The sequence below is a fragment of the Gobio gobio genome (assembly GCF_949357685.1).
Source record: "Gobio gobio genome assembly, chromosome: 2".
Taxonomy (NCBI): domain Eukaryota; kingdom Metazoa; phylum Chordata; class Actinopteri; order Cypriniformes; family Gobionidae; genus Gobio; species Gobio gobio.
The window spans coordinates 47,920,413-47,941,629 of record NC_137098.1 but is presented as its reverse complement, the minus strand read 5'-3'; the positions used below and the strand labels follow the sequence as shown (position 1 = coordinate 47,941,629).

General features: G+C 37.8%; 1 protein-coding gene across 4 annotated transcripts in view; it reads right to left on the bottom strand.

Annotated features, from left to right (window-relative positions):
• The window catches only part of rnf111 (ring finger protein 111), a 57,169-nt gene that overhangs the window by 24,826 nt on the left and 11,126 nt on the right, over positions 1-21,217 (bottom strand). For all 4 annotated transcript variants that reach the window (XM_079845548.1, XM_079845547.1, XM_079845549.1 and 1 more), the window contains exon 3: positions 65-191. In XM_079845548.1, coding sequence (XP_079701674.1) covers positions 65-191 — 127 coding nt within the window. The remainder of the gene's footprint in view (positions 1-64; positions 192-21,217) is intronic.

The following is a 21,217-nucleotide window of genomic DNA, read 5'->3' as shown; positions in this document are numbered from 1 at the left end:
GTTTAACAGCTGTTCTCTGCAAATATTATAATACTTGTAATGACATATCGATGAGAAATCTCACCTGAAGGCATCTCCAACAGTTACAATCTCCACTTCACTGTCTGTGGAGGTGACGTTGATCTCCTCGCTGGCAGGCACTGCAGGTGCAGGAGTTGCTTCGATCACAACCACGTCCTCATCCAGGACACCTAATGGATAACATGGAAAAGCTCATTAATGGGAACATTCAAGCAACAGTGCACTGATACAGGAAGATGAAAAGATGTAACTGAGAAATCAATAAACTACCCATTTTATTTCCAGTAATATACATCTGGCCAAAGCAAATTTCTTTATATAGCACATTTCATGCACAATGGTAATTCAAAATGCTTAATTTAAAATAAAAATACATTAAATAATTAACTACTAATTAACAGTTAACTACTGCATGTACTAAATCTGTATTGGATGATTTACTGTTTGGCATGGAGTTACAATGTAATATCACCAAACAGAATGGCAAAACTAATAATAGACAGTGTTTGAAAACAATAATAATAATAATAATAATAAAGAATACACTTTTTCAAAGTCATTATGTTCAAAGCAGTGGTTCTCAAACGTTTTGACTCCAGGGCCCATTAATTTTAAGGATTAATGATCAGGATTAAAAAAAAAATGTTTTACTCCCAATTCCATGCCAATTAAAGATTTTAGAGCTTGGCTAGAAAATGTATTCATTATTAAAAATGTCCATGGTTAAACAAACCTACATAGGACAAGCAGTTTTGAAAATGGATGGATGGAAATTCTCATGGTATTTTAAGAATGTATTAATTTACATGACTTTTCCTTGTCTAGAAATCCAACATTTAAGAAGAATTAAAATAATTTTAAGTCATCTTGATGCACCTTAAAAATTTGCTGAGGCCCTCTAGTGGGTCCGGCCCCCCCGATTGAGAACCATTGGTTTAAATCAGATAAGTGGTTTATTAATTTTGTACAGGGCAGATAGCCTGTCTATCTCTGTTGTCCATTTACAGTATTTTTGGTCCATCCTCTCCAAAGCATCAAACTTCACACAGGTGCTAACAACAAAATCAACATATTACCAACCCAGCATAAAGTGATGCCCATATCTTATTGCTTGTGATTTGTGGTCACTGAAAATCTTCAAGCCGCATTTCATTTCACAAAAACATCCAGAACTTGAATCAGTGAAGGGCTTCTTTGGTAAAATGTTTATTTTTGAAGTATAACCAATATACATTTAGCATATTTTGAATAGCTAACTAAATCCCCACAGGTTTTTGACGAGAAGCACATATACACACTACCATCAAAAAGATTGGTGGTCATATTTTGCCTCGATCTGTACTTTCGTAGTGTTATCTGAGCACCAAGTCTTCTGAAAGCTACACTAGGCCACTCATTAATCTAGAGCAGAAGCGATATCAGCCTCAGTAACTACAGCTGTTTAATTGATGATGGTTTGGTGCAGCAGTGGAGCCAACCAATGCTTCAGGCAGGCATGCTTATGTGTGTGCCGGGGAAACTAAATGTAGGTCAGTCAAAGATGTGCTTTGCAGTGTGCCGGCACAGGCTTTTGTAGTACAATCATTTATCTCTCTTCTGATTGGCTCTCTTGCTCAACTTCTCATTCCTTCTTTAACTCGAGCTCTGCCTGGATTTGGTGTCAAGAGGCCCAGGGTGTGTTCAAAATAAAGCTCACAAGCATAGCTGGTACATGTCTCAGTGCGACTGACAAACATCTTCTACTCAAGCTCCATTTTTACAGACAATTACGTCCAGAAATGGATGAGAGAGACATGTGAAAAACATTCATTTGAATTATTACAGTAGTGATGTGATCCCCACACAGTTGTCAGTAAAAGATAAAAAAAAAACTTAATTGAGGTTCATTATATTAGCCTTCCACCATATTGTTTTTTACTTTTCTTTAACACGAGTCAGAATCAAACTTTTGCTTCTTTCATGTGCATTGCGGCACTAGTTAGCATGTGCATCGATAGCACAATATACTGAATACAATATGTTAAAACAACTCTACTTCAGCATTGAGGTTGTTGTGCAGTACTATCTGTGTTAGCCATGTTTGTGCACTGAGGCAGAAGCTCTTGGCTCGGGAGATTCATCATCATTCTCTAGGGTGTGTTGTTAAGGTCGGCTCTCCCACTGAGTGCTGCTGCTTAGCACCTCGGCTCTTACCCCGTTCCCCACGCAGCCCACAAGAAATGATCACACTACCAAACATAACTTCAACTTACAGCAGTAAACATGCAGCCATATATTATGTGTTCAAACATGCACTATCATTCATAGTTACAATTAGGGCTGCACGATTAATCGCAATTAACCCGAAATTGTGCTAAACCGATTTGGGTTTGCGTGATTATGAAATTGCGAAGGCTGCGATAATTTTTTATGCACAGCTTGTCAGTGAAGCACGACTTTGTGATCAGTAGTAACTGCGGCTCCATCTGAAAAAGCACAGAGTTTGAGTCGCTTATAACGTGCATTTGAAAAAGCAACACGCATCAAACATCTTTCCTAAAATGAGAAGCATTTACGAACCTCTTGTCCAACTAAAGACAACATTTAATAACATGTTTTTACTCCAAACTTACATCATAACAACTAGGGATGTTAATGATTAATCGATGATCGATTAATTGTCGATAATACATTTAATCGATAAAACCTATCAATCATCGATTAATCAGGGTCATGCACGTGCGTGCTGCTCAACCGCGAAACATGTACTGTAAATCAGACACGAGGAATAAAGCCGCACCATAGACTGTAAAAAGGGTCTGCGCATTGCGCGAGGGTGTGCGCGGCAAAAATGACGTCATCGCAGAGTGCCAAGCGGACAAGGCGCGCTCGCAGTCAGACTCCGGAGGCTCGTGCGGTGGAGCCAGACGAAAGTATAAACGCGAGCGCGCCAGAGCTCTGTTTGGGACCATTTTACAGCTAGAGTGACACCTTAATCTTGACTACAAGTTTGCATGTGCATTCGCAGCCCTTTGCTTTGTGCAAAATGTAAGTTGTAATATTGTGTTTATTCTGTGTGGGCCTATCTATAGCTGATATTTTAATCTCATATAGGATGCATCTGGTTAAAAATTAATGCAGTAGTGAAGCGTGCCGGTGATCAGCGTCAGTTAATTGTAATATATCGTTGTGAATTTACTGGGTCTAGTTGGCGTTTTCAGCGCGTTGTTCCACACATTCTGAAGAGCACACATCTGAGGTGGAGTTGGTGACACGTTGACTTGTATTACTCATATTCAGTGTTGGGCACGTTACTTTAAAAAAGTAATTAGTTATAGTTACTAGTTACTTCTTACAAATAGTAACTGAGTTAGTAACTGAGTTACATCATTATAAAAGTAACTAATTACCAGGGAAAGTAACTTTCTTGTGTTACTTTTTTTTTTCTTCAAATGTTCAAATATGTCAAATAACTTGGATGCCCCCAATATTAAATATGTTAAATGAATGAATTGGACACTAAATAGAATAAATTATTATTATAAAACATTGCACATTAATGTACACTATTGTAATGTTGCTGTGGGACAATGTGAGAGACACCTATCAAATTCAATATATTATTGTAAATATTATCAGTAGACCTACTATAGTGTAAATATAGTGTAAATATTATCAGTACTTCTTTACTACTCCTCTGGTAGTGGAGCTCAAGTTATCACCTGGGTTTTTAGCCACTAATGTTGTGGCTGTGATGACGTGAGGCTTCATTAGATTAGAAATAGAATTACTTGCCACCGACGTGGAGAGACTCTTTCTTCCTGGGCATAAGCTGCACGTTACATAAACATATCTTACCTTTCACCTCAACGAGGGAAAAGTAGCGTTTATACTTTCAGTTTGCGAAAGCTACCTTTTTTGAAGTCGTTGGACTGTGCATATGCGTGTGCGTCATAGGTGTGTGTGTGTGAACTCAACCTATCAACCTCAACCTTGTCTCCCACCCACCAATCATCATCAGTTATGTGTACCACCCAACCCAACCCCCAACACGCATGGCTGGCGCGCGCACACACACACACACACTCGTTGCAGGTCCGACTGACAGAGAGCCTGTTCGGATGAAACCGCTTCAGTGAGCTCAATTATAGTAACGCCGCATTTTTTCCCTCAGTAACGCTAACGGCGTTGTAACGGAAGAAACAGTAATTCGTTTGATTACTCGTTACTGAAAAAAGTAATTCCGTTAGTAACGGCGTTTATCTATAACGCCGTTATTCCCAACACTGCTCATATTTGATAATTAAATAAGTAATTTAATTACATGATCAATCACATTGATTCATTTTACAATCCTATAGCCCTTTATTTAGATTAAAAACCCTTCTCGTTGATTTAGTGAGGAACATGGCGTTTGTCAGCGTTTGCACACCCTGTCATGCAGTCGGCTACAGTGTTAAGGCTAACGATTAATCAATTAATTGATCGTTAATTTAAACGACGATCGATCATGGAAATTTGTGTAAATTGACATCCCTAATAACAACAGTTGAGCACCCTTCTGTGAGATGATGTGGCTTCTTACACAGAATAAGGCACACATCATATTTCATAGTATTCTATACAGTGAAAAAGGCTGTCGATTAGCATTGAAGTATAAACATACTTTATTATCATGAAAATACCAGAGGAGGCTTGAACTCAGAGAAACCATATATTGTCAACAGTAGTTGTGTGTTTATTAGTCATGTTTAATTACTCAAAGTGTTTCAATCCTCTGTTTATTCAGCTACAGCGATAGTATGACACCCATAGGGATTTCCTGGAATGACGCGCAGTATCGTATAGCCTATATAATATCGCCTATATATGGCTTTCAGATGGAGCAGAATTTACTGCTGATCACAGTGACAAGTTGCGCATAAAAAAGGCAAAAATCATGTGCGGTTTACTTCCGATTAATCGTACAGCCCTAGTTACAATTCTGCAATTGTATGGGAAAAAATATCATAACTGTTCTTTGTTATGTCTTTGTTAGCCATTGAGCTGCACGATTATGAATAAAATAAAAATCAGGTGTTTTTTTGTTTTGTTTTGTTTTTCAAATAGAGAGAGATCACGATTCGGAATTTACTAGAGGTTCTGACAAAATGTTAACTACTGCAGACTATTAAAAAAAAATTATTCTCAGACAGCACACGTACATCGCAGAAATGAATATTTAATGTGCATGTTTTTTTCCTGGAAGATGTACTTTTTTAGTGTTTGCTCATCTGCAACGTGTCTGAGAAGTTTCCTGTCCGATTTTTAGAAAGACGTTTTTTACAGATGCTTGTACACAGCAGATGCTTTCAGGAAGAAGCGTTCTTTAAAAGATGTCTTGGAGACGTATGTGTGCTATCTGGGTTCATTTGAATTAATTATTTATATGATTGATTCAATAACTTAATCATAAATACTTCACTTGTTTCAGTACAGGATGAATCAGCATGTTTGAATGAATCTCTTGAATTAATGATTCAATGACAACTCAATTTTTTAACAATCACTTGTGACATACAATCTTTAATCTTTATTTGAAGCGCATCAGAGTTTATATATCCGAACTACACATTTTTATCCTAGTACTTTGTGATAATTTGAATATTTGTAGCAGAAATAATGATGTGTGGTTGAAAAGACTGTCTGTGAAGCTGCTTTAATACCTGTACATCTGCTCTTTCTGGGTCAGCAGCAACACTAACGCAGATTTGCTTTTTTCAAAGGCTTAATAGACATAGCAGATTGCGTGGGTGTTTGAATCGAGATTGCGATCTTTTAACCCTTAATCGTCCCTTGGGGTCCAGCTGACCCCAATGGACTTTTCCTACATTTTTTTAAAAGTGTTCCCTTCATCTCAGGGCCATGAGACTCTGTGACTTTTCCTAAATGATCTATCTAAACATGCACAAAAAATCTGGGCTTGATTTGGTTGTTCTAAAGGTGTGTAAAAAAAAATTACCGTTTAAGTCCCTCTGGGTCAGATTGACCCCATATTGAAAATGAATGGTAAAGTGTAAAAAATAAAAAAAAAATCACTTTTTTTGTCAAAAAAAAATGAACTAAATCCAGTATAAATCTGAAAATTTCCACATTTATATCAAGGTCTGGTCCTAGAGCATAAACACAAAGTAGAACGAACTTTCTATCTCATACACACACACGTACACACAAACACACACATGTGTGTGACTGCAACAGAGAGTATTTTTATTGAAATTGGCAAATAAAATCAACAAAACTGGCATAAATCTGAAAGATTTTCATACATAAATGAAGTACTAATACTAGAGCACAAATGCAATATGGAACAAGCATGTTCACACACACACACACACGTGTCTGGAGCATTTTTTGGATTTTGGCAATGAATGGGAAAATGTAAAAAATGCTTTTTTTTCACTTTGTTTGTAAAAAAAAAAAAAAAAAAAAAACTAAATCCAGTATAAATCTGAAAATGTCTACATTTATATCAAGATCTGGTCCTAGAGCATAAACACAAAGCGGAACGAACTTTCTGTCTCACACACACACACACACACACACACACACACACACACACACACACACACACACACACACACACACACACACACACACACACACACACACACACACACACACACACACACACACACACACACACACACACACACACACACACACACACACACACACACACACACACACACACACACACACACACACACACACACACACACACACACACACACACACACACACACACACACACACACACACACACACACACACACACACACACACACACACACACACAACATGTGTGTGACTGCAACAGAGAGCATTTTTATAGAAACTGGCAAATAAAATCAACAAAACTGGCATAAATCTGAAAAAATTCCATACATAAATGAAGGACAACTAGAGCACAAATGCAACATGGAACAATCATGAGAAAGAGAGGGAAAAGGGCAAATAAAAGAAAGATGAAAGGCAGCTTAACTTTTGCATAACTTCCCTATGGACCTCTAGTGGATAATGTGGTCATTGCACTCTCTTTCTCTTTAACTATAATTCCTAAAGTTTTTCCACAAACCTACAGATGGCGGTATTCTATCCCTAACACAGAGCAATGTCCAAAAACTATTTATATTTATTTAAGATCATCATTCAAGTGATTTTTCATAAAAAAAATAATTTTAATGAGCCAATTTAAGACATAGTTAAGTATTTGTGCAGTAAATAGGTAAAAAACTACCAAATACACACAAAAACACAGCATAAATGTATAGTTGAGAAGTAAATAAAAAAAATGATATATAGTTTTCCATGTAAAAAAAATATATTTTCCTTATGCAATCGCTCTGTAAAAGTCTGGGGTCTATCTGACCCCAAGGGACTCAAACGTAAACCCTACTTGAGGGACGATTAAGGGTTAACGATTAATTGTGCAGCTCTAATTAGCCAATAGGCATTTAGACTATATGCTAAGGAAATTACAGTAACAAAAGGTCTTGATTTAAAGGGCATGCTAGAATGAGCTGTATTCTAAAATGTAGTGGCCCTTGATTAAAGAAAATCCCTTAAATCACACCTTATACTAGGTCAGGGGTGTCCAAACTTTTTTAAAAGGGGGCCAGATTCAATGTTGTGGACACACCTGGGGGCCAGTTCCTTTTCTATTTTTTAATATATATATAAATATATATATTTATTAGTGGTGGGCATAGATAAAATTTTTTTTTATCTAGATTAATCTCACTGTAATCTTGGAATTAATCTAGATTAATCTAGATTAAAATGGCTCATTTGAATTCTGCCGAAGGCATTCAGAATATGTGTACTCGTAAGTGATCGTTTGTCTTTTTGTAGTTTGAATAATAAATAACTCCTGTCCCTTTAAGACCTGACGCACGCATGGATTCCAAACACTGTTCCTGTGAGTTGGTTACGACTGTGTTTACGTTAAAACTCACCAAGATGGGCATTGAGACATTTTTTGAGTGTATTTGACCATTAATAAGATGGAAAAAGGAGCTCATTTTTGCACTTGTATGTCAGAGGCGGCTTTATTACGGTGTGTGTGTGTGTGTGCTTCAGATGCGAGCGCGAAATCTGCGGGAATTAGTAGAATTAACGTTATGTGCAACCCCGCGCGAAATTCAGACCGGTCACACCAAAACTAACACGCTGTCATGAAGAATGATCCAGCAGAAAACCCGTTCGCAATGTTCAGAGGATTAAACGGACTGAATGAGAGGAGGCGGGTGTATGTCAACTCGCTGTCGGTCGGAGAGGAGAGCGCAGCTGATATCGATACTGTAGAAAATGAGTATTGCATCGTTTCAGATATTTCAGTATCGATACATATCGAAATATCAATATTTTTGACAACACTAGTAGGCATACACACAGGTTCTAAGACTCGTTCTCTCGCCCCCTACAGTGCAATTCGGCTAGGTAAACATCCGCGCTAAAATATCAAGGTGAAAGTCATCATAGCTTGCGTAGTATAGACCCAGCTCCCATCCCAACTTTGAGAATAGATTAACAGCAATATTTTTTTTAATCGCCCGATAACAGTCTCACGTTAACACCGATAACGGCCCACCACTAATATATATACAGGGAGTGCAGAATTATTAGGCACGTTGATTTTCTGATCATATTTTTTTTCCAGGCACATTTGACCAATTCCAAACCACAGTAATCCTAATAACTACTATTAATTTAGTATTTAATAATGTATAAGTGATATAAAATTGTTCATGAAGGCTGGAAATGAAAAACACCTTATATTCAGGTGTGCAGAATTATTAGGCATGTTTTCTTTTACAGATAAATTGAGCCAAAAAAGAGATTTAACTCAGACTGAAAAGTCAAAAAGTATAAAATTTTCCAGAGCTGCAACCTACCTGGAGTCTCCAGAAGTGCAAGGTGTCAGGATCTCAGAGACTTCAGTTAGGTAAAGAATCCTAAAAAATGACCCCGACTAGATAAGAATCACAAGCTGAAGTGTTGTAAAATACATGAAGAAGGTTTTTTTATAGGCTTTATGGACAGATAGGTTGAGAGTGACTCTTGAAGGACCAGCACCACATCCTCTAGTACCACTGTTTGAAGAATTCATCTTCCAGAATCTGGCAGTACGTTTTGGGAGTTCATTTTAGTCCATCTCTGCAAAACGGACTTCAGGATGGACTAAAATGAACTCCCAAAACGTGCTGGAGAGTCATTTCCAAAGAAAATCTCTGCTTTCCAACCTGATAACGCTTTATTAGGTTTAGTGTGCAAACTCAACCAACTGATATTCTTTTTTTGTCAAATATCTCAAGATTTTGGGAGAGGTTATTGGATAAGGATTTTTTTTTAAACGAATTTTTATAAAGATCGTTATCGCAAAGCACAAATTAGTCAACAAAATACAACTAGACATATCTACATTCACTAACAATAAAAGAGCGAGAGAGAGAGCGAGAGAGAGAGCGAGAGCGAGAGAGAGAGCGAGAGAGAGAGCGAGAGAGAGCGAGAGAGAGAGAGCGAGAGAGAGCGAGAGAGAGCGAGAGAGAGCGAGAGAGCGAGAGAGCGAGAGAGAGAGAGCGAGCGAGAGAGAGAGAGAGAGAGAGAGAAAGGAGTAGGCCACTAGTTATTATGGCATGTCCTCCTTTGATGCATGCTTAGCTGCAGATATTTCACACATTTTAGCGGTTTTATGGGTATGATGTGTGTATGTTCAATCGAGTGGTTTAGATCTCTATGAGAGATGAATGTGCAAGGTTTAGCTAATCTTTCTTGGTATGGTAGAGAGAGCAGTGGCAGAGTGCTGGGTGAGAACTTGCTGTTGCTCAACAGGAAACTCAAACATTCTGCGGCATGTAACGCGCACAGAACAGCTTGTTGATGCACTTTTCCATTTTATCCTCTGTAGTTTGTTCTCTCAGAAACAGAAGTTATGGCCATACCATAATAATTGCATTAAAATATGCACAGTAATGACCAAATGAGCCATGGCTTTAGAAGAACTATAGAACACAACTAGCCTTGTAAACAGAGAGCAGTATTTGTTTTACTTTGTAAACAACAAAATGCTTGCCTGAAATAAAATGGGAAAATAAGTAGAGTGAATGTGAAACTTTTTTAGAATATATTTCCCCATTGCGTATATCTTATTTTCCAAACATTCTAAAGGGGGACTGAATGGAACAAGATGACAATATACAATACAACTCGAATGTTCATGAAGGGTAAAATAAATATGAAGGTCAACAGAAGTAGTTATATAGAGAGAAGTTTATATATATACGCATGCATGTATATATTTAAGAAATATTTGCATGTCTATACTGTATATTAGGTATGCACCGATATGAAAATTTTGGCCGATACCAATAACTCTTTATATTTGAAAGCCGATAACTGATATATTGGCCGATAAATCTAAATACAAATTGATAAACTTTAAAAACCTGATTACAAAAACAAAAGGCTCACCATTAAAAGCCATGTCCCAAACACTTCTACATAAATCAAACATATACAGTACAGTAGCCTATTTGTTGAACCAGTTTAAGATTCCTTAACTTTTCAAATTCATTTTACACTCCTATGGCAAACTTTACGATAAGGTTTAATTTATGTTAGCATTAGTTAAAGGGTAACTTCAGTGATTTAGAATTAAGCTTTGTACTTAAACTGGGTCATTTATGCAGTAGAAATATGAAATTATTTTTGAATTTGGTGCCTTCTAGACTGAGAAAAGACAGAAAATAAATTTGTCTCATGTGGAAGAAAGACAACAACTCCCAGAATGCACTTGCTTCGCTGCTAGGGCTGCAGCTATCGATTCTTTTTGTAATCGATTAATCTAGCACTTAATCGATCGATTAATCGGATACATTTTTTCCCGTGTTTTTAAACAACCAAAACAAATAATTCATAACGAAAATGAAGAGGAAAAGCTATTTAATTTATTAATATGCACAACAGGTTTCATGCTGTAATCTAGCGCTGACATCAAAGTAAATATCTTTTATGTAGATTTCTACACCTGCAGCATTTACCATTAGGCTACTAACAAATAATATATCATATGTGGTGAGCCTATTTGCTATGGTAACCTAGCAACCTGTGTGTGTGTGTGTGTATGTGTGTGTGTGTGTGTGTGTGCGTGTGTGTGTGTGTGAGGCTTCATTGCAGTTTGGTACAGCAGAAATACATACATTAATTTTCAATAGAACGCTGCATTTGGCTTGCATCACTTGCATAGCGGTGCATTTTAGGTGAAGCATCCGTTCGAAAAATCGCGTCACAACATCACGTCCCGGTGTATACAGTGAACGCAAGCTGAAATTATTGTTGCGTGGCTACATAAAAGTTTAAGCATATGTGATGCATTGCCACGATTGGTCTGACTGGCGCGAGAGAGAGAGAGAGGAGGGAGGAGGGTGCATGCGTGTGTGTGTTACTGATTTTCTACTATCAGTTCTGCGCTGCTCTCCGCGCGCGATCTTCACGCGAAAAGAGGTCTGCCTTCAGGGCGCGCGCTCGTTGTCAAAGACGCGACACGGCTTGAGTACTTGACAAACTTTGTGAGGACGAAAGTGAAAGCGATCTGGCTTTGGGGCTTGCGCGCGTGCGCGCGAGTGTGTGTGTGTGGCAGCTATAAGAACGGTAATCGACTAACATAAACTGTGTAAAACATGCAGTTACTATAGTGATTCTGGGCATCTAGAATCTAAACTAAATTCAAAATGTTTCATGCGCTATGATGTGCTTCCTGAACACTGAACAGCGGTCCATATGAATCAGATCCCTGCGCGTATAGTGCGCGTCATAGGAATTTAACGAGGCTTCAAGGCAGAATTTTAGCCTCGAGGAATTTTTGTAATCGAGTTAATCGAGTAACTCGATGAATCGTTTCAGCCCTATTCGCTGCCCTACGAGCCCACTCCGTACACCGTCGTTTTAGTCTTCATAGTAATACAATCATTTCGTTCAGTTAGAGAATAAACACTACAATTAAAAACTGAATGTGTCTTTTCAATAAAGTGTGAGTGAGCCGAACGAAAGTCACGGCACAGACGCAGCAGTGTCAGATTTCATTCATCACGCAGAGCTGAGGTAACGTTAAACGCTAGTCTGGCACGTTTTCAGATCGCATATGGAAGCTAAACTATCACAGGAATTAATTGAAAAGTTGAAACACTCACTTTACTCTGCACCGCGCTCCGTTATTATGAATGTCCGTGCAGCCGTCTGTGTCTTACATTCTGTGCATGAGATCTCTCCCCTGTGTGAGGGTTGATAACATGTGGAACAGCTCCATCTAATGGCTGTAGTCTTTGCCTCTGCCCAAAAAATCCTCAGATGATGCAAAATGACGATATTTGCATCATCGGAGGAATTTTTCCAGAAATAAAATGCACAATTCTCTCGTCTCAGGGGGATATGAGGGGGGAAAGTACCATAATTTGAATATACTACCGGGTTTCTCCTGATACAAAGCCTAATGCTAAATCACTGAAGTGACCCTTTAACCAACAATGAATGAAGAATACTTCTACAGGATTTATTAAAGTGTAACTAAACCCCTGCTCAGAGCTTAACTCCACCCACTGGCAATTTTCAAAAAATGCTGGAAAAGTGGGCAGATCCCGGCGGACACAGAGGGGACGAACCGAGGGCGGGGCTGAGCGGAGGGTGTGCACCTGAGACCCGCAGTGACGGATTGATTGACAGCTGTCAGACTCGCGAGTCGCAAAGATGGAGAATGACTGGAGTGACGCCAGCTTTGCAACAGAGCGGTCATTTCTCCTACCTTCACCTGAAGTGGAGGAGGGTGGATTGTCTGTAACAGACACAAACCCGGAGCCTTATCAATGCGAGCCGCTGCTCAAACTGCGTTAACTCCCGATGCCGACGATGCTAGTGAAGCAGCCGCGCAAGAGAACCGACCTAATCTATCTGCGTCCGCGGCAATCACTTGCGTGTCAGGGTTTGAAAGCGCGCCTCATGTATGAAAATTATCTGTAAACATGACGGGCGGCAATAATAAAGCAAGAAAAGCCTGACGTGTACTAACAACTGCATTATTTAACCGTATTTTCTTCAATACAATGTTAAAGCAAGTGTCAAGTGAGTTTCATTCATAATGTTTACTTCATGTAACATGACCGTTCATACTGGAGTGAAGCCGTTCTCATCATGTGATTGGGGAAAACATTTCTGAGGGCGTGGTGAGCTCGCGCCAGGGGCGCGGATAGTGAGCCGTTGGAAGTACCATCCTACGTCACGATGTACCACAACGTCCAATAGGAAAAAATAGGCTACTGCAGTAGCCACCATTCAACCTTAAGAGGGCAGCACTTTGGCGGTTTTACACCATATTTTATATAATTAAAACACTTTATACTCAAATGTCAAAACATTTACTCGAATCAATGAACAGCATTAATAAAGCCCCAGTATTACAGATCATTAACTAAAAAAAGTTGGTTTAGGGTTTAGTTACCCTTTAATCTTAGTTCATGTTAATCTTCAGATCCAAAGTTGTGTCTTAACTAGGGCTGCAGCTATCGATTATTTTAGTAATCGAGTATTCTACCGATTATTCCATCGATTAATCGAGTAATTGGACAAGAAGTACTTTTTCTTTATTAAAGAACAATACTAAATATACAAGAGATAATAAGACGGGTATCATAAAATCTCAAACTAATTTGTTTATTTTTTTAGAAAAAAAAAGTTTTATTGCTGAAATTGCATACATTAATATCTGTGAAAACGAAACCAATTTAGTGCATTCAATTGCCATATTATATTCAAAATACAAATATATAAATAAAAAAATCAACTAAAAAGATAAAAATCTATTTCAAATTACTTCAAAAAGGTCAACATAGTACAACCTAAAACTAAACCTACAACCTATAAATCAAAGTAATATAAAAAATAATAATAATAATGCCTAAACATTGCATTTATGTTGTACAATTTAACTTTCAAGTTTCAGCTTCAGCTCAGGCATCAGACCTTTACTGTCTTCTGAAGGCTTTGTGGCTTTTGTAAGAAGCAAAAAATATTGGACAGAAAGGCAACATAGAAGATGGAACAAGAACAAGAGTAGAGATGGGCATACTAGAGATGTGCGGATCAGCTCTAACGCCACCGAACCCACTGTTAAAAACAAACCATCACTCGCAACCTCTGATTTAGATATCCGCACCCGATCGTCACATACAATTATTCAAATTCTCAGTGTTAAGCGCGATGCTATCATGACATAGGCTATTAGCTACATTGAAGTTGCCTAGGCTGCTTTAAAAATCTTCTTTGGCAAAATTACATTAAATAACCTAAACCAGGGTCGACAACAGCACACGGAGGAGTAACCGCTGGAACGAGAGCAAACGCGAGAGATGTGTTTGTATTTAATTCAAGTAGCTACATCACACATACAGATCTACATTTTGAGCTAATCATTCATCATTGTAACAGCTTTTTTTATTAAGTTAGGTGCTATAAATATGATTCAAGTGTGAAATTTCAATTACGCAAATCAATGAGCATGCAGCTCTGAAAGCATGAGCGCTAAACAGTTACAGCTTTTTCTGCTATTTGTAGCGCTTAGCTTTGAGAACATTTTAATGGTGTATATATATAAATATATATTTTAGGGGTGTAACGGTACACAAAACTGATGGTTCGGTACGTACCTCGGTTTTGAAGTCACGGTTCGGTACGAGTTCGGTACAGCTACCGGTACAGACCTTTATTACAAGATCAACTTGTGGCAGACAGTTAAACTACGTTCAGTTAGGCAAACCGAACATATATGCGCGGGCATATGCGGTGCTCTAAAGCAGCGGAACCTGCAGCTGCGAGCCGGCGTTCTTAAACAGAGACCTCATTTGTTCCAAAATAATAATAATAATAAAAAAAAATCATGTTAAACAATAACTTAAACAAAAAACATAATAATACTAGAGAAGCACCGATTGCAATTTTCTTGGCCGATTCCGATTTCCGATTTTTTGTTAATGAGATCGGCCGATACCGATTTTTGCCGATTCCGATTTTCTTTCTAAGAACTATAATTGACAGCATATACAAATAAATTGTAGTTTTGTAAATAATTTTTCTTTAAAAAAGCAAGAAAAGTCGGTTGCAGATAACCGATTAATCGACCGATAGTTTTTAAAATGGATACTGGATAAAAAGACATAATTAAACAGTGCTGAACATTGAAAATGTGCTAAATTAAAAACATATAAATATGAATATTAAAATGAGAAGTTCTAATATAAATTCTTCAGAAAATAATTTAAACATTAAAATATTACAGGTCAAATTAGTTTCTTTACCTATAATCTAGAAACATGCATGTACATATCATAGGTAACACTATGCAAGTCCCTATGCAACAAGGATGTATTAGCTCACATGAACTAGAAGCATTATGCATACATTTCTACAGCATGTATTAATATGAGCAATACAATTGTACCTTGATCATTCATGTTAGTTCATAGTGCATTAACCAAGGTTAACAGATACAAATTCAAACAATTTAATGTTGACATTAACATACTAACGATGAACAACACTTCCACAGCATTTATTAACCTTAGTTAATGTTACAAATGGAATCTTATTGCAGTGTTACCATTTCATACAAATCCAAACAGTCTGCTTTAGAAGAAAATGATCTAATAAAAAACGAATGTGCTTCTGCTTTGTTCATGTTTCTGTCGGCAGCATGACGATTCACTTTGGTTCTCACATCACTAATTTTATATATGCAACATTTGTGTCGGACTTAGACATGTGCCGGTAAACGGTAATACGATATACCGCAATAATGAACATGCACAATATTGTTATCGTGGGCACTTCAAAATACCGTGAATAATTATTTATTTCGAATTATTCAGATTTTTAGAATGAATTTTAAGAATACTTTACCCATCAACTGTTTAAAATGAAAAACACGTAAAAGAGGAACGCGCACTGATGTAAATAGACCGTGCATGAGCCGAGCACATGGCGGAATGAGGAGACACGCTGAAGTGCACATTCATTCTTTGACAGCAGAGGGCGCTGACGGAACAGCAGAAATGCAGCCGTTTCCCCAGTAATCACATAACCTAATACATAATACTTAAAGACTTAAGGCTATTCATTTTCAAACTTGCATTTTATATTTTAATCTGGACTAAATGACATGCCCTAGATATTGTTTGAATATGTTCTGACTGTTGTTCAATCACACACTTGACAAGGCTCCAGTTTTTAACATTAGTTCCTTCATTAACAAACTGACAATGAAAAATACTTCTAAAGCATGTATTAATGTTAGTTAAATGTACATTTGAGCATACCTATTGTTCTTTATAATACTTTTGCAATTTAATCTGTTTTAAATATTTGTTTACTTTATACATTTTTGAGTATTGCTTTATTGTATTTAAATGTTTGTTTCTTTTGTTATAAGAAAGTGATTTAACCTGTTATAGTATGACAACACTTTTTTTGCAACTTATTTCAATACCGTGATAATACCGTATACCATGATAAAAGCTTCAGCAATTAATCGCAACATGAAAATTTGATACCGGCACATGCCTAGTCGGACTTGCGTGTGTTTTTAGCATTATTTTAACTGCTTGAGGTACTGCTAATGTTAGCGTCCTCTAAGCCAGGGGTTTTCAAACTTTTTGTGCGTGTGGACCACTAGTTGTACTCAAGAAATTTCGCGGACCACCTCCTAATACACATAATAAAATATATGTCTACACACAGACCTACCTGAATTAATCCGCACCTCTAAATAGGCTTACTAGCACTAAAACTACAACTGGTCATCACATCAGTACAACAGGCTTGTTAAAAGAAAGTTTACTGTTTACAACGGCTTCCACATATTTATTTTATTTATTTACTCAAGTGCATAATCGGGTTCATTTAAACAACGGGCTTATTTGCAATGGAGTATGAAATCTATACAGTAATAAGAACACTTGTATATAGTCAACATTTCAAAACCGTTGGCAAATTTAGGGGATTATTAGAGTTATTATTTAAAGTTTACAAGTCTTCAAAAAGTGAGGCACTAAACTTGAACATCACGGCCGAGCGCCACTAGCCTATTTTACTAATCACACAATAATTTGACAATTTAATTTAAATTTTATATCAATATAGGCCTACATATTCTTTTGACTTTTTATTTTTATGGGATTGTCCTGGTAAAATGAAGATAAAAAAAAAAATATTATTTTATTTTGCCTTTCCACGGACCACCTGCAGTACCCTCACGGACCACTAGTGGTCCGCGGACCACAGTTTGGGAATGGCTGCTCTAAGCCTCGTTGACAAACATACACTGCTGTTCTTTACCTGTTAATGCAGCATCTTGTCAAGAAATTAATTACTTTATAATGATTTGGCAACAAGTACTGTAGTGTTCTGTATTCATACCATTTCACTGGCGAGTTTTAAACATCTGAAGTGTCAGCGCTCTCTATTCAGCGTGCAGACCCACGTGGTAATGTAAACAACACACGTGAGTTTTTCCATCCTCTAGAGGCCGCTCTCGTGCTATATAATGGCAGCAGGCCCTTCTCAGAGCTCTTGTACTGTGTAATAACAGCGCACACATCTCAGCCGCTCCAGCAACGGAACGCAACACGGGAAAACTATCGTGAGGATTTTTGCCGATGACCGATTGTTCCACCAATCAACTATCATGCCGATTAATCGGCAAAAAACGATTAATCGGTTGACCTCTAATAATAATAATAATTCGAAAAACCGCGTTCGGTATTCAGCTTCGGCCAAGAATTTTCATTTTGGTCAGGGTTTTTCCTACATTGAAAATTTTCCAAAACAAATTTTTGTCCCGCCAAAGCCTTATTTGATCAGTTATTGTGATTTATGAGTGATGTAGAACAGATGACTGCTGCACTTGAGTTAACTGAGTGACAGAGAGAACGACCAGTGAGCTCCTACCCCGCTCGCATGCTCTCTGTCTTCAAAATAAGCATTCTTAGCTTTCTAATGTTTCACATATTACGTTAATCAAAATCAAAAGGTCGGAAGACAGAATCCATGTTGCATGTGGCGCTATCAGACGTCTTCCTTTAATTCCCGCTGGGTGTGAAATGCGCTCAAAAAACATTGACTGATTCTCTGACCAGCTGACATAAAGCATACTTTAAATAAACAGGAAACAAATCCTATCCGGTTATGAAATGTTTTCTGTGTGTTGACAAATCTTTCGCGATGTTCTAAAGACGGGATTCACACACAACGCGTCTGCTAATCCTTTGAACCGAATCATTTTAACGACTGGTTAGAACCATAGACCGTAAAAAAATAGGTTAGAACTGATCTGTCCAACACTGAACTCAAGAATTAGTTTAATCATTTACTCAGAACAACACCTGAAATGAGAACACAAGTGTGCTTACCCAATTTAGCAAGAGTGGATAGTAAGAATTATTTTTTAATTATCAACAGTCTTTCAGCTTATTTATGTGGACAATGTGTAGTAAAATAAATAGCCTAAAATCATTTAGTTTAGACTGGAGTGAGGTGAACCCAGAACAAATTTGTTGTTAGCTAGCTGATTGTATATGGCAGAAAATTGTATATGGCAGAAAATTAGGCTATTTGTTAATTTTTTTTATACTATTTTTATACTATTGATATGATTACCAAAACAATTATCAGTAAATAGTGTAAAAATGAGGAACAAAAACAAACATCAAGGTATCAAAATAAGATAAGCAAAAGTTACAAACTTTCTTTGAATTTATTTCAAATTTATTGTCAGTATTGCGCTTGCAGATCAAGTAGGTATACACACAGAGAAATAGGGTGTCAAAATTGTACCTTTAGGGGTACAACAGCTTGTCGCTGGGGCAGTACCCTTAAAAGGACATATTTGTACTAGGTATGGGCAACAGTGGTCGAGTAATCGAGTACTCGAACGTGACAGCGATCATCGATCATTAGAACGATGATCGCCCTGAAAAAAAAATATTTGTCTCTTTTTTTATTGGTTATTGCGTAGTTTTGCGCGGTACCGGAGTCTGATTGGTTAGCGTTATACAGCACGCCTCCAGACCGCGGCGAAATAAAGTGAAACTGAGGCGTGCACTGCAGTGATGTCTGGAATCACTGTGATCATTAATGGTTAGTGCAAGATGTGCAGCGCCAATCTGTCATAGCCTACATAGCATTATAATGAGAACACGATAGAAATTAGAATGCTGTAAATGATCTGTGCTTAGTTCCCCGTGTATCAGCTGCTCCACAGAGAAACTAGCGAGAACACTCAGACTAGCGCGTGAAGTTCATGTGCGCATTCGCGTCCTTTTCTGCAGATGCACGTTGTAAGATTACTTTTATGTTGTCTATCTGATTAATCTAATATAAGAAGCGTTTGGTTGAGCTTAATAAGCTAGCAAAGCGCTGCCGTTATAGCGGCTGTAGTTCATTCTCTTCAGTTTCAGCTCAAACGCATATTTCATGCTCGACATGATGGTTTAGAGACAGTCATATTCTTTTTACATAGGCTATTTCTTTCTCAGAATCATTGATATTAGTAATGCAGCAGTGCTATACTGTTATCGTGTTTTTTAACAGTAGACCTAGTTTTTTTAAAGTTGTTTTTCGTAATGAGTAGGGGTGCTTCGATCGATCGGCAACCGATCTCGATCGGTCGATAATCGCTTTGGGATGATTGATCGGCGGTCTCCAAAAAGGCCGATCTCATGAACCGATCGCATGCTGACGACACATAAACCCCGCACCTGCCGTGAGAGCTAGGGCATGATACGCAGCGACACCGTCTCATTCTCTTTCCAGCGCGGGTAAAATAATTATAATGCTGAAGGTGAGGTACAATTCATATTTCTATATTAAATAACTTACGCAGTCATTTGAAAACGTTCTGTGGGACGTAACTTAAGTTCACAAACAGCGCGCGTGAATCACCACGTGCGCACGCTCTCTCTCTCCCTTTCAAAATGCTCAAATGGCTTCACATCAGCGCATCGCATGTGCTCTAAAATCGAGCTGCACAGTTGACACAGGATTTGCCACTTTGCACAATCGAGGCAGTGTCGCATCGTCACTAAAGTTTATCATTTGCATTTATTTTTAAGTCTTGCCAGTGTTCAAACCGCACTCGCGCGCACGGTCTGGAGACACACACACACACAGGCCATCTCACAAAAAGCTTGTGAGTACAAATTGCGCTGAAATGGTCAGATACACACAAATGTATGTACTAAATGACCGTCTTGACGAGTATGCACGTAAACCCCGTCGTGACTACAATGCATGTAACCGTATCCGTGTTCGCTCTTAAAGTGACAGCTGTCGAATAAACTGCTGCTGTCTCTGAGTTTCTCTTTGTTTTGTGTTGTTTGATGAACCTTTATGACACTCACTGCTCTTGATTGACTAACTTTTGCAACCTTAAGTGTAAGGATTAATCTAATTTAATTTATTCAGGGAAGACCAATATTAATTTACATTTGATTTCTTATTAAATGTCTTTAGTATTTCTTACCTCAATACTAATGTTAGACCTACCTGAAAAATTGTTTTTAAAAACAAAAATGCACTGCATGATCAAATATTTAGGTGAGATAATTATATACATTTATTATATACATTTATTTGGGAAAGATGGCCTACAGAAGCCTTAAGTTATCTCATTTTCTAAAATAAACACTTGGTGGTTCTTCAAGATCTTGACTCAGTTAATTTAGAGTTAGTTTCATTTCTACAAATGGTGCAAACTCTGCAAGATTGTAGATAAAAGATTGCCATTCCCCTGCCATTCTGTGATCGGCAGTGATCGCCAATCGGCAGATCATGATCTTGGTGATCGGTAATCGTTGATCGGCCCCAAAAATGCTGATCGGAGCATCTCTAGTTATGAGTTCGAAAACGCGCAGTGATGTCTGTAAACACTTCGATCAAGAATAATAAAATTAAGTGCATGATGTGCAGAATCTGTCAAAGCATTATAATGAGAACAGGATTTTAATAAAATGTTGATTCTGTGTGCTTTCGTTGTCCGTGTATCAGCGTTGTTAAGGGAAGCGCGCATTCAAAATGTTCAGTTTCAAACCCTTCGCCTGTAAAATCTAGCACGCTGAAGTTCACGTGCGCATTCACG